This window comes from Salmo salar, chromosome ssa10 (assembly GCF_905237065.1).
Source record: "Salmo salar chromosome ssa10, Ssal_v3.1, whole genome shotgun sequence".
NCBI lineage: Eukaryota > Metazoa > Chordata > Actinopteri > Salmoniformes > Salmonidae > Salmo > Salmo salar.
In genome coordinates, this window is record NC_059451.1 from 108437610 (window position 1) to 108450654 (window position 13045).

A 13045-nucleotide genomic window follows, 5' to 3' on the forward strand; every position below is an offset into this window, starting at 1 on the left:
GGACAAGTTCCACAGATAATGGGTCACGAATGTATTATAACTGGACCGCAAACGCATACTAGAATTACAGTGTGTGACCCGTACCGTCTACTGACATCCTGCGTCGTAGATCTGTCTGTAGTTGACTCTGTCTGTCCTCCAGCTCGAGTTCCTGAGCACTAACAGACAAAACAACCAATTTCAAACACACTTCACTCCATAAGATGGTCTGTGTCTGAGAATGCAGTGTGCCTCTCATCTTTTCCTACTTACAATATGACTAGCTCTTCCTCATAGCGTGCCAGTTTGTTCTTCTCCAGGACCAGCTTGAACCACATTTGGAGGAGCTCGTGCTCATCAGAGAGACCATCACCTTTGTCTGATAGAGGGAGAGAGCAAGATCAGCTACCCCAGATAATATAGAAGTTTGATCATCCCGTTTCTTCATTCCTCATTTCGTCCAAGGTCGACTAATAAGCTCCCTGTCACAAGGTTTTTCAGTAGATCTGGAATGACAACAGTATCACTTGTCTCCAGGGGTGTTTTGACTGTACTATGTGGGAGGTATTTGAGGACAGCAACTCTGATATTGATGAACTCACAGATGTTGTTTCAAACTATATAAACTTCTGTGGAGTCAGTTGTGCCTACTAAAACCTGTAAAATCTTCTCTAACAATAAGCCTTGGGTATCAAAAAATCTAAAATCACTACTTTATTAGGAAGAAGGCAGTTTATGCTGAGGTTGATAGACAGGCTTTAAGAGATGTACAACGTGAGATCAAAAGACAGATACTGGTGGACAAGGAGGTATGCAAGCAAAGGGTGGAGAGGAGCCTCTCCTCAGGTAACTCAAGGGTGGCCTGGCAAGGGATTAAATCCATGGCTAGTGCCCCCCCCACATAGGCAGGGGGAAAAACAATGCTGACCTTGGGAGACATGAGGGCCAGAACATGGCTAATGAACTGAATGTTTTCTTCTCAAGATTTGAATCAGACAATTTTGTGTCGGAGGTAAAACAAATGGAAGCATCATTACAAATGCTGATGATATGAAGTTGTTCAGGGGATGTAATGCACACAAAAGCCCAGGCCCAGACAAAATAAGTGGACGTGTTAAAGCACTGTGCTGAACAATTGGCTGGTGTTTACAGACATTTTACAATCCTCGCTCGACCAGCAACAAGTGCCAGTATTGTGGAAAAACTCAATAATTAGACCCATTCCTAAAGCATCTAATCCCTCTCTGCTGAATGACTACCGCCCTGTGGCCTTGACATCCTTAGTAATAAAATGCCTTGAGAAAATTGTGAAAAGTCATGTTCTCAGCACCACCCAGAAGCTCCTCACCCATTGCAGTTTGCATATCAGCCCAGCAGAGGAGTTGATTATGCCATTCTTACTCTCCTCAACATGGTCTATCGAGGGTGTACTCTCCTCAACAGGGTCTATAGAGGGTGTACTCTCCTCAACATGGTCTATAGAGGGTGTACTCTCCTCAACATGGTCTATAGAGGGTGTACTCTCCTCAACATGGTCTATCGAGGGTGTACTCTCCTCAACATGGTCTATAGAGGGTGTACTCTCCTCAACATGGTCTATAGAGGGTGTACTCTCCTCAACATGGTCTATAGAGGGTGTACTCTCCTCAACATGGTCTACAGAGGGTGTACTCTCCTCAACATGGTCTACAGAGGGTGTACTCTCCTCAACATGGTCTACAGAGGGTGTACTCTCCTCAACATGGTCTATAGAGGGTGTACTCTCCTCAACATGGTCTATAGAGGGTGTGCTCTCCTCAACATGGTCTACAGACATCTAGAGGGTGTGCTCTCCTCAACATGGTCTACAGACATCTAGAGGGTGTACTCTCCTCAACATGGTCTACAGACATCTAGAGGGTGTACTCTCCTCAACATGGTCTACAGACATCTAGAGGGTGTACTCTCCTCAACATGGTCTACAGACATCTAGAGGGTGTACTCTCCTCAACATGGTCTATAGACATCTAGAGGGTGTACTCTCCTCGACATGGTCTACAGACATCTAGAGGGTGTACTCTCCTCAACATGGTCTACAGACATCTAGAGGGTGTACTCTCCTCAACATGGTCTACAGACATCTAGAGGGTGTACTCTCCTCAACATGGTCTACAGACATCTAGAGGGTGTACTCTCCTCAACATGGTCTATAGACATCTAGAGGGTGTACTCTCCTCAACATGGTCTACAGACATCTAGAGGGTGTACTCTCCTCAACATGGTCTATAGACATCTAGAGGGTGCCACATCCCATGTCAGGGTTTTGTTTGTTGACTTTTCTTCTGCCTTCAACCCAATCCAGCCTTACATTCTTGCAGACTCATTCGGGACTTCTCCTTAGATGGGGAACTTGTCTTGTGGTTGTTGGACTTCCTGAGCCAGAGGTCACAGCGGGTCAATGTAGGTCCCCACGTGTCAGACATGTGCACCACATACACAGGCTCTCCTCAGGGATGTGTTTTGTCCCCACTCCTGTACATCTTGTACACTAATAGTTGTACTAGTTCCCATCCTGAAAGACACCTCGTTAAGTTTGCTGATGACATAGCCTTGATCAGCCTGTTGCATGATGACGAGGAACACCATGGCCCAGTCCTAAATGACTTTTTAGAGTGGTGTGACAAATCACACTTGGTCCTCAATACCAACAAGACCAAAGAGATGTGCATAGACTTCAGAAAGAGTACAACACCTAACTCTGCAACATCTATCAGAGGTCAGAAAATAGACATTGTAAAGGAATACAAATATCTGGGTGTCCTCTTGGACAATAAGCTTCAGTGGAGTAAATGTACAGATCTGACCTACAAAAACAGTCAGACTGTACTTTCTCAAAAAGCTGGGAACTTTTAATGTTGCCTGTACTATACTTATTCTGTTTTACAAATCTTTCATTGAGAGTATTTTAACTTTCTGTATTGTTTGTTGGTTTGGGAATGCCACTGTCAGCCAGAGAAATATGCTGAGAAGGATTATCACCACAGCAAGCAAGGTACTTGGAGTCAAACAGACAGGCCTGGATGAGAGCTTTAAGATCTTTAATCTCTGCAAGGCTCACAAAATCATTTTAGACCCAAGCCACCCCCTGTACCGGACTTCGAACTACTCCCCTCTGGGCGCAGGTATAGGGCACCCCTCGGCAGGAAAAAAGTTGTATTGTCAATTTGTTTTGCATTGTATTTAAACGCCACTTTAAATGTGTACATGACACTGCAACAAAATGTCCCCATGTAGACAATAAAGTCAGTAAAGTAAAAGTAGATGGCCATATACCTGCGCCCAGAAGGGAGTAGTTCGAAGTCCAGGTACAGGGGGTGGCTTGGGTCTAAAATGACAGGCCAGGGGTCCTGTAACCCCTGGCCTGTTGCAACAGAGTCTCTAACGTAAATACTGACTATAGACTTCATAAAACACTTTATAATAGAGATTCAAAAAGTTAACTTTGGAAAATGTAATAACATGACAGTGTAATGTGCGGACAACAGTCTAAAGGCATTTATTTAGACTGAATAAGTACATTCTCCCTGCTAGTGAGTTATTTAAACTATGGTAAAAAGAGGGCAGTCTAATTGCCTTCGTTAATGGGCGACTCTGGATCTGGAGCTAGCTTTGCATTTTATGTCACATATACTAACACTGAGCTTTACACTGACTACAGCTACATTATATGAAACAGACCCATTCGTAGAGTGTGTTTGATGGAAGGACAGCTCCTAATGCTTCTGATTCGTTGCTATATCTAAGCTTGATGCCCTCAATCTCACACAAATTATCAATGAACCTACCAGGTACAACCCCAAATCTGTAAACACGGGCACCCTCATAGATATCATCCTGACTAACCTGCCCTCTAAATACACCTCTGCTGTCTTCAATCAGGATCTCAGCAATCACTGCCTCATCGCCTGCGTCCGTAATGGGTCTGCGGTCAAACGACCACCCCTCATCACTGTCAAACGCTCCCTAAAACACTTCAGTGAGCAGGCCTTTCTAATCGACCTGGCCCGAGTATCCTGGAAGGATATTGACCTCATTCCATCAGTAGAGGATGCCTGGTTATTCATTAAGTGCTTTCCTCACCATCTTAAATAAGCATGCCCCATTCAAAACATTTTGAACCAGGAATAGATATACCCCTTGGTTCACTCCAGACCTGACCGCCCTTGACCAGCACAAAAACATCCTGTAGCGTTCTGCATTAGCATCGAATAGCCCCCGTGATGTGCAACTTTTCAGGGAAGTTAGGAAGCAATATACACAGGCAGTTAGGAAAGCAAACGCTAGCTTTTTCAAACAGAAATGTGCATCCTGTAGCACGAACTCCAAAACGTTCTGGGGCACTGTAAAGTCCATGGAGAATAAGAACACCTCCTCCCAGCTGCCCACTGCACTGAGGCTAGGAAACACTGTCACCACCAATAAATCCACGATAATTGAGAATTTCAATAAGCATTTTTCAATGGCTGGCCATGCTTTCCACCTGGCTACCCCTACCCCGGTCAACAGCCCTGCACCCCCCACAGCAACTTGCCCAAACCTCCCCCATTTCTCCTTCACCCAAATCCAGATAGCTGATGTTCTGAAAGAGTTGAAAAATCTGGACCCCTACAAATCAGCTGGGCTAGACAATCTGGACCCTCTTTCTAAAATGATCCGCCGCAATTGTTGCAACCCCTATTACTAGCCGCGGTCATCCCCCTCTTCAAAGGGGGAGACACCCGAGACCAAAACTGGTATAGACCTAAATCCATCCTGCCCTGCCTTTCTAAAGTCTTTGAAAGCCAAGTTAACAAACAGATCACCGACCATATCGAATCCCACCGTACCTTCTCCGCTATGCAATCTGGTTTCCGAGCTGGTCATGGGTGCACCTCAGCCACGCTCAAGGTCCTAAACGATATCACTGCCATCGATAAAAGACAATACTGTGCAGCCGTATTCATCCACCTTGCGAAGGCTTTCGACTCTGTCAATTACCGCATTCTTATCAGCAGACTCAACAGTCTTGGTTTCTCAATGACTGCCTCGCCTGGTTCACTAACTACTTTTCAGACAGTTCAGTGGGTCAAAGGGCCTGTTGTCCAGACCTCTGGCAGTCTCTATGGGGGTGCCACAGAGTTCAATTCTCGGGCCAACTCTTTTCTCTGTATACATCAATGATGTCACTCTTGCTGCTGGTGATTCTATGATCCACCTCTACGCAGACGACACCATTCTGTATACCTCTGGCCCTTCTTTGGACACTGTGTTAACTAACCTCCAGACAAGCTTCAATGCCATACAACACTCCTTCTGTGGTCTCCAACTGCTCTTAAATGCAAGTAAAACTAAATGTATGCTCTTCAACCGATCGCTGCCCGCACCTGCCCGCCCGTTCAGCATCACTACTCTGGACGGTTCTGACTTAGAATATGTGGACAATTACAAATACCTAGGTTTCTGGTTACTGTACACTCCCCCTCTCAGACTCAAATTAAGCATCTCCAATCCAAAATTAAATCTAGAAATCGGCTTCCTATTTCGTAACAAAGCATCCTTCACTCATGCTGCCAAACATATCCTCGTAAAACTGACTATCCTACCGATCCTTGACCTCAGCGATGTCATTTATAAAATAGCCTCCAACACTCTACTCAGCAAATTGGATGCAGTCTATCACAATGCCATCCGTTTTGTCACCAAAGCCCCATATACTACCCACCACTGCGACCTGTATGCTCTCGATGGCTGGCCTTCGCGTCATATTCGTCGCCAAACCCACTGGCTCCAGGTCATCTATAAGTTTTTGCTAGGTAAAGCCCCGCCTTATCTCAGCTCACTGGTCACCATAGCAGCACCCACCCGTAGCACGCGCTCCAGCAGGTATATTTCACTGGTCATCCCCAAAGCCAACACTTCCTTTGGCCACCTTTCCTTCCAGTTCTCTGCTGCCAATGACTGGAACAAATTGCAAAAATCACTAAAGCTGGAGACATATCTCCCTCACTAACTTTAAGCATCAGCTGTTAGAGCAGCTCACAGATCACTGCACCTGTACATAGCCCATCTGTAAATTACCCATCCAACTACCTCATCCCCATATTGTTATTATTTTTTTGCTCCTTTGCATCCCAATATCTCTAATTTCACATCATCATCTGCACATCTATCACTCCAGTGTTTAATTGCTAAATTATCTAATTTACACACACTGTATATAGATGTTTTCCTATTGTGTTATTGACTGTAAATTTGTTTATTCCATGTGTAACTGTGTTGTTGTGTCACACTGCTTTGCATTGTCTTGGACAGGTCGCAGTTGAAAATGAGAACTTGTTCTCAACTGGCCTACCTGTTTAAATAAAGTTTAAAAAAAATGTAAATGAACCATTATGCTCGGTCTTCATTGTCAGACAGTTGAGAGAAAACAGTTGAGGAAACCTTTTCTCTCCCATTGCCATATACTGTACAGCACTGTGACCCTGGCCTTCAAATACCCTTGCAAACATCCATAAATTGAATAAAGACAAATAAAGGGAGACTGACAAAAAAAATTCCTAAACTTTTTCATACTTAGAATCTTGCCAATCACATACACACAGGTCATTGTCTGACACCTACTCCTACCCTCTTGCTATCCAGTCGGAGTCTGTGAATAATATCAATGAACAAAGAGCCTATTGAGCCATGAGACCTTCGGCCTCTGCCTTAATTCAATTAACCAAACAAAGCCATGTAAACAGGCACAATGGTTGCCACTGCTGCTGCTGTCCTTCAGGCCTGCATCACAAGAGACACTCTCCCTGTAGTTTTTGAATCAGAATTTGCAAGGCCATTTACTGTACTCAATGGTACTTAGACCACAGACACTCAGTCTCTGAGGAGGCTTTTAACATTGCGCCTGACTATAGAACAAAACATGAATTCAAAAAGTTCTTTACACAGGAGATGTGCTTTCCATTTAACAATAGAAGGACACAAACTTGGATGAAACAACTGCATTACTCAGGGCTAAGTTTGTGTGTTTTTTATGCGCTGTAATTTAATTTAATGTAATTGTAATATATGTAACAGCTAATTATGGTTAAACTCTCAATCATTCTTTATCTGGAGAGTGCAGAAGCAACAAACACATTTCTAATTTACAATTCTGGCAAAACACAATTCACCTTTGAGGAATATGATTACCAGTATGAAAAGATTCAGTTTTAAAAGACTAGCAGGAATGACCATTTTTCATTATAAAGTAGCTGTCTTTGATGACTAACTTGTATATCACCATGTGCAAGGCTAATGAAACATGGGAAAGCTTTTCCCCCTCCTTCCTTTCTTCACAAGGCCAATTGCCACCGCAGTGATTTCTAAACAATTTCAACTTAAAATTGTTATTTTTGTTGAATGCAAATGACTATAATTTGGTTGTTTTTATTATGCATTTTCCTAGCAAAGGCATCAGAGTAGTTCTGACTGTAGACTTGGCCTACTCTAGATAAGGAAATTGAAATAATTATTAGAAAAGCATTGCCACTTGCAAACCTCACAGAAACAGGAAAACTATTCCTGAGCATAGGTCATTCTGAATCCAGTGTTTTCATGTCTCAACTATATGTACTTGGCTGACGTCAAACTAAGACAGTTCCATTACAAACAGTGCCTTTCTCCACTCTCTGTGCATAGCTCAGTCTTCATGTGCCATGTCACTGTGTGTTACCTTCAGAGATAAGGCCACTCTGATGTACATGACAAGACTCACTTACTGAACATTCTGATTTTAACCCCTCCATTCCTTTGTCATAATTTCATAAAATGCTCTGGCCCCAAGTCATAGAGCTACGTCAACCGAATGGATACACTTGTGTATTTACATCACTCATATGCGGTGCAGCTGTTGGAATCAATCCACACAGCATGAGATGACAAACGTGCATTCTGTTGGGACAGTGTGGCTCACCTGGGGCTTCGCCCCGAAGGACCTTCTCAATGGTCACCCCTCTCTCCTCCAGGTCTCTCTGCTTCTCCCCCACTTCCTCCAGCTGCCTCTGGATGATCTTCACACAACAAACACCAGGTCAGACTCAACCAAGGCAGCCTCACAATGGCTCAACACACAATATTTATATCCCATTCATCACCCCAACAAATCAAATACATTTGTGGAAGAGATCATTAGTGAGTCAAATGTTTGAGAGAAACCTTATAAACTGGGTGGTTTGAGCCCTGAATGCTGATTGGCTTACAGCTGTGGGGCAGTGTAGACCTTACCGTGAAATGCTTACTTACAAGCCCTTAACCAACAGTGCAGTTCAAGAAGAGTTAAGAAAATATTTACCAAATAAACTCAAGTAAAAAAAGAAATAACAAGTAACACAAAATAACAATAACAAGGCTATATACAGGGGGTACCGGTACCGAGTCAGTGTGCGGGGGTGCAGGTTAGTTGAGGTAATTTGTACATGTAGGTAGAGGTGAAGTGATTATGCATAGATAATAAACAGAAAGTAGCAGCAGTGTACAAAACAAATGGAGGGGGGGATGTCAATGTAAATAGTCCGGTGGCCATTTGATTAATTGTTCAGCAGTTATGGCTTGGGGGTAGAAGCTGTTAAGCAGCCTTTTGGTCCTAGACTTCGCGCTCCGGTACCGCTTGACGTGCAGTAGTAGAGAGAACAGTCTGACTTGGGTGACTGTGGTCTGACAATTTTATGGGCCTTCCTCTGACACCGCCTATTATATAGGTCCTGGATGGCAGGAAGCTTGGCCCCAGTGACGTACTCGGCCGTATGCACTACCCTCTGTAGTGCCTTACGGTCCGATGCCGAGCAGCAACCGGTCAGGATGCTCTCGATGGTGCAGCTGTAGAACTTGAGGATCTGGGGACCCATGCCAAATCTTTTCAGTCTCCTGAGGGGGAAAAGGTTTTGTCGTGCCCTCTTCATGACTGTCGTGGTGTGTTTGGACCATGATAGTTCGTTGGTGATGTGGACACCAAGGAACTTGAAACTCTTCGACCCGCTCCACTACAGCCCCGTCAATGTTAATGGGGTTTGTTCGGCCCGCCTTTTCCTGTAGTCCACGATCAGCTCCTTTGTCTTGCTCACATTGAGGAAGAGGTTGTTGTCCTGGCACCACACTGTTGGTAACCACTTTATAATAGCAATAAGGCACCTCGGGGGTTTGTGGTATATGGCCAATATACTGTACCTCGGCTAAGAGATGTATCCAGGCATTGCGCGTTGCGTCGTGCATAAGAACAGTCCTTAGCCGTGGTATATTGGCCATATACCACACCCCCACAGGCCTTATTACTTAAATATAAAACATGTAAATGAATGGCGAATGAAAACGGAAGGCCTCTGTGTGGTAGTGCTGTTCTGTTGTCTATGTGTTCTACAGTACCTGGGCTCTGTGGAGCCTCTTCAGCTGCTCTCTCTTGGCCTGTTGAATCACAGTCTTCTCCCGTCTCCTCCTCTGTCTCTCTGAGCTCCCATGGAACTAAACACAGACCGACAAGATAGTGTCACAGAACTGTTACCTCAGAGCAGAGTTAAACCCCTCTGATCGTAGTCCTAACTATTAGGGGTCTGGGCATATCAATCTGATACAGTATCCTATCAGTCATGCGCTTGACCTGCACTTGATCCTGGCGGAAGTAGCAGAGATGGTTCGAAAGTGGCAGTGGTAGTAATTCTGTTAAGTAAACAAGGCAGTTCCTAACAGAGCTGCAAACCGGTGCTCAAAATAAGAGGGTGGTATGTGTGTGGTGTGCTGTGAAGCCATGGCCAAGACCTATTACAACACCAGAGTGGGATTTCCTCCCCGTATGTAAAGTGATATGAGCAGGTCATGATGTGCTTCTTCAGCCTTCCCAGTAAAGCCTCTCTAATGGAGTATGGATTATCTGTTCTCGGGTCCTGACCCGTCTCTTCTGTATCCTCCGCCTTGAGGAGAGCTGCTTTTAAATCACTGATCTGACTTGACATGGATTGGTGTAAGTAAGCTTTCACCTGTCATTTATTTTTATTTATTATGTTTAGTTCGTTCTATCGGTTCTGTTGCTAGAGACGCGACCCAGTCGTTCAGTCTTTTTGTTCTGTATCTATGGACACGACCCAATCGTTCGTTCTAAATGTTCCATTGCCAAACTGGCTGGCAACATTCTTATCCCTTGCTTGTTAGCTAGCCAACTACGGCTAACTTAGTCACATCAAAGAATGCAGACATAATAACAGCAAAGTAGCTGCATTTGCATAAGGTGTTTTCTAGTGACATTTATTTGGATACATCCATAACAATGTGGTAATGAGGCGCGATTTCGCCTGGCATAGAAAATGTGCTCTTTCGTCAGTACATTGTTGTTCAGAGGAACTAGCCAACAACAGCTAACACAATCACTTCAAACTGGACTATATTTATATATATATATATATATATCCATAAAAATGATGCCAGCTGATTCATGATTTTGACTGGCTGAGAAACGCTGTTGCAAATATCGGAGAGACAGACGGCAAGGTTTATACAAATCTCCGCTGTTGAAAACTAAATGTTAATCAAAAAGAAATGTAAGATGATGTCTCAATGCTTTTAATAGTGCAGATCAAGTTTATAAATTGCCTGGCTGAGCTGATGAGACAGTGGATTACGCAGTTAGACGGAACAGCGTAAATAGGCATTTTAACGTCATAAATTTAGCCGGTGGTAACTTGTGGAATAGACACCGGCTGGAATGCGGTTTTAATCAATAAGCATTCAGGATTAGACGCATCCATTGTCAGTGATTATTTCAGAGTAAGGTAGGAAGGACTGATGCATGTAAGAGTTTTGGAACAGGGCCCTTACCTTCTGATTGGCTGGGACGTGCTCATCGTCACTTGAAGAGTCGGACTCATCTTTCTGCTGTTTGCTGGAGGCTGTGCATAGATGAGGGAACATGAGGACATTAGACTGAAGCAGCGGTCTTAAACTGTAGAAAGTAGTTGTACATGCACTTCAACTATGTTATTTACATTAAACACTAAGTATAGGCTACTATTGTAATCTTCTCATTTATAGCATGTACTGTATTAATAGCATTGTAGCATTTATTAGCTCCATGTGAAATTCAACGATGACAAGGGAGTAGAAGCATATAACATAACTCTCATCACATCCTCCCTTGAGTCCTGACCCCTGACCTTGGTTCCTGATGTTAGACAGGATGGTCCTGATGTCCTTCTCCTGACCCCCCTCTCCCATGCTCTCCGGTCCCCCCCTCTTCTTCAGCCTCAGGGAGGAGAAAAGGTTGAGCTTCCTGGGCGGCAGTGAAGCCATGTCGTCTGTGGTGAAGGATCCTACAGACTTGTTGCTGCCTAGGGAGACCTGTTCCAGTAGCGTGGGCAGGTCTGTGGGTCTGTCACCCATGGAGGCCTTGAGTGGGTGTGGGGATGGCTGGCTCTTCTGCCCCACTTCCACTGGTTGGGCCTCCTGGCTTTGGGCGGTATCCCCAAACAGGGAGCTAAAGCTGAAGGCTCCATCAGACAGAGGCCTAGGCTTGGTGGGACTGTTGTTTTTCCTCCTGGTGACAACCGTGTTGGAGTCTGTTGTTGTCCTTGATACTCCAAAAGACCTCCTGAAAGCATTGGCCCACACCTGGAATGCGGACGGTGCTGGCTGGGGCTGAGCTGGGACTGATTCTGCCTCTACCTGAGGCAATAGGTCCTTCGGGGGGATCTGGTCCCCAGGTTTGGGATGTGTTGAAGGATCTCCTCCTCCAGGGCCTCGGGCCTCCTCTGGAGTAGCCAGGTTCCAGTCCAGGAGTTTCTCTCTCTCAGACAGGGACAGGGTCAGCCTTTTCTTACGGCCGACTGCTTCCTCCAGCTGGGGAACTTTTGTGACAGGGCACTCTTCTTTACCCATCGATGAACTCTGATTCTGAGAATCTGCAGGTGGTTTAGGACCATCATGGGAGACCTGCTGAACAAATACAAAGTCCTGTTTTATTTCTCAGTTGCAATATGTTAAATGTTTATATACCACAGGAAATGGTTAAGTATCTGTTTGAATATTGTGCTTTACCGGTGGTTCAATCTCCTCAAAATCAGAGTTGGCCTCTTCAATGTTGGGCTCCTCTTTTTCTGCAGCTTTTTCACGTGAGAAGTGCCTCACCAGGATGAGAGGGAGAGCTGAAGGTGTAGAGTACAACAGACATGCTTGATCAGAGCTCATGCAGCTACTGTAGGTCAGACTTTAATATTGCAGACAGATTGTGGCTTCCATCAATGTAAATGTCTGCGTCATTGCCCGTTCCACCAAATTGTGTGTGTGTGTGTGTGTGTGTGTGTGTGTGTGTGTGTGTGTGTGTGTGTGTGTGTGTTAAATATATATACACACATACATACACATCTTTTTTAATTTGTATATATTTTCCTTTATTAGTTTCCCCTAATTGGAGTAAACTAATGGACAACAACATTTAGGCTTCAACTTCCAGCTTATACATACTTTTTAATACAGACACAGTATATCTTACACTGGTTATCTTTTGTTTGTTTTTAGTCCCATCCTTCAGCTACCCTCAACCCCTCCCATCTACTTCTGAAGACCATCCCATTTTCTATTTGCCATATATCTTTAACTGTGCTGTTTCACAAAAGTTCTGAACCTATATACATTTTACAGAAATAGTATATGTTACATTGGTACATCTTGTCCAACCCGTCAGGTCCACCATCTTTGAACCACATCCAGTTTTGGTGTTTATTTGCCATATATTTTTCAACTGTGCTGTTATGTTTCACAAAAGTTCTGAACCTTTTTATTCTCATAGTTTCTCAAGATTGCACATTTTGGGATGGTTGTATCCATATGTATGTATGCATGTATGCACACACAAAATTATTTTGGTTGCAAGAATTTTGTATAATCATTTGAAATTGAAAAAAGTTCTGAATCAGATGTTTTGGGAATCAGTTCATAAACCATGTGGCATGGAATTGGTACATTGAACATTTTATCCCAACTATTTTGCAATGACATAACGGTCATTTCTTTGGTCCTGAAATGAAACTGG

At 44.0% G+C, this 13045-nt stretch overlaps 1 protein-coding gene across 4 annotated transcripts in view; it reads right to left on the bottom strand.

Annotated features, from left to right (window-relative positions):
* Positions 1 to 13045, bottom strand: part of LOC106561462 (protein-methionine sulfoxide oxidase mical2b) — a 114436-nt gene that overhangs the window by 1112 nt on the left and 100279 nt on the right. For 3 of the 4 annotated variants that reach the window (XM_014125452.2, XM_045688372.1, XM_045688373.1), the window contains exons 23-29: positions 12052 to 12158; positions 11172 to 11949; positions 10837 to 10907; positions 9394 to 9489; positions 7949 to 8045; positions 253 to 358; positions 85 to 158 (exon numbers count right to left, since the gene is read on the bottom strand). In XM_014125452.2, the coding sequence (XP_013980927.2) occupies positions 85 to 158; positions 253 to 358; positions 7949 to 8045; positions 9394 to 9489; positions 10837 to 10907; positions 11172 to 11949; positions 12052 to 12158 (1329 nt within the window). The remainder of the gene's footprint in view (positions 1 to 84; positions 159 to 252; positions 359 to 7948; positions 8046 to 9393; positions 9490 to 10836; positions 10908 to 11171; positions 11950 to 12051; positions 12159 to 13045) is intronic. The other variant, XM_045688374.1, reaches the window with a different exon arrangement.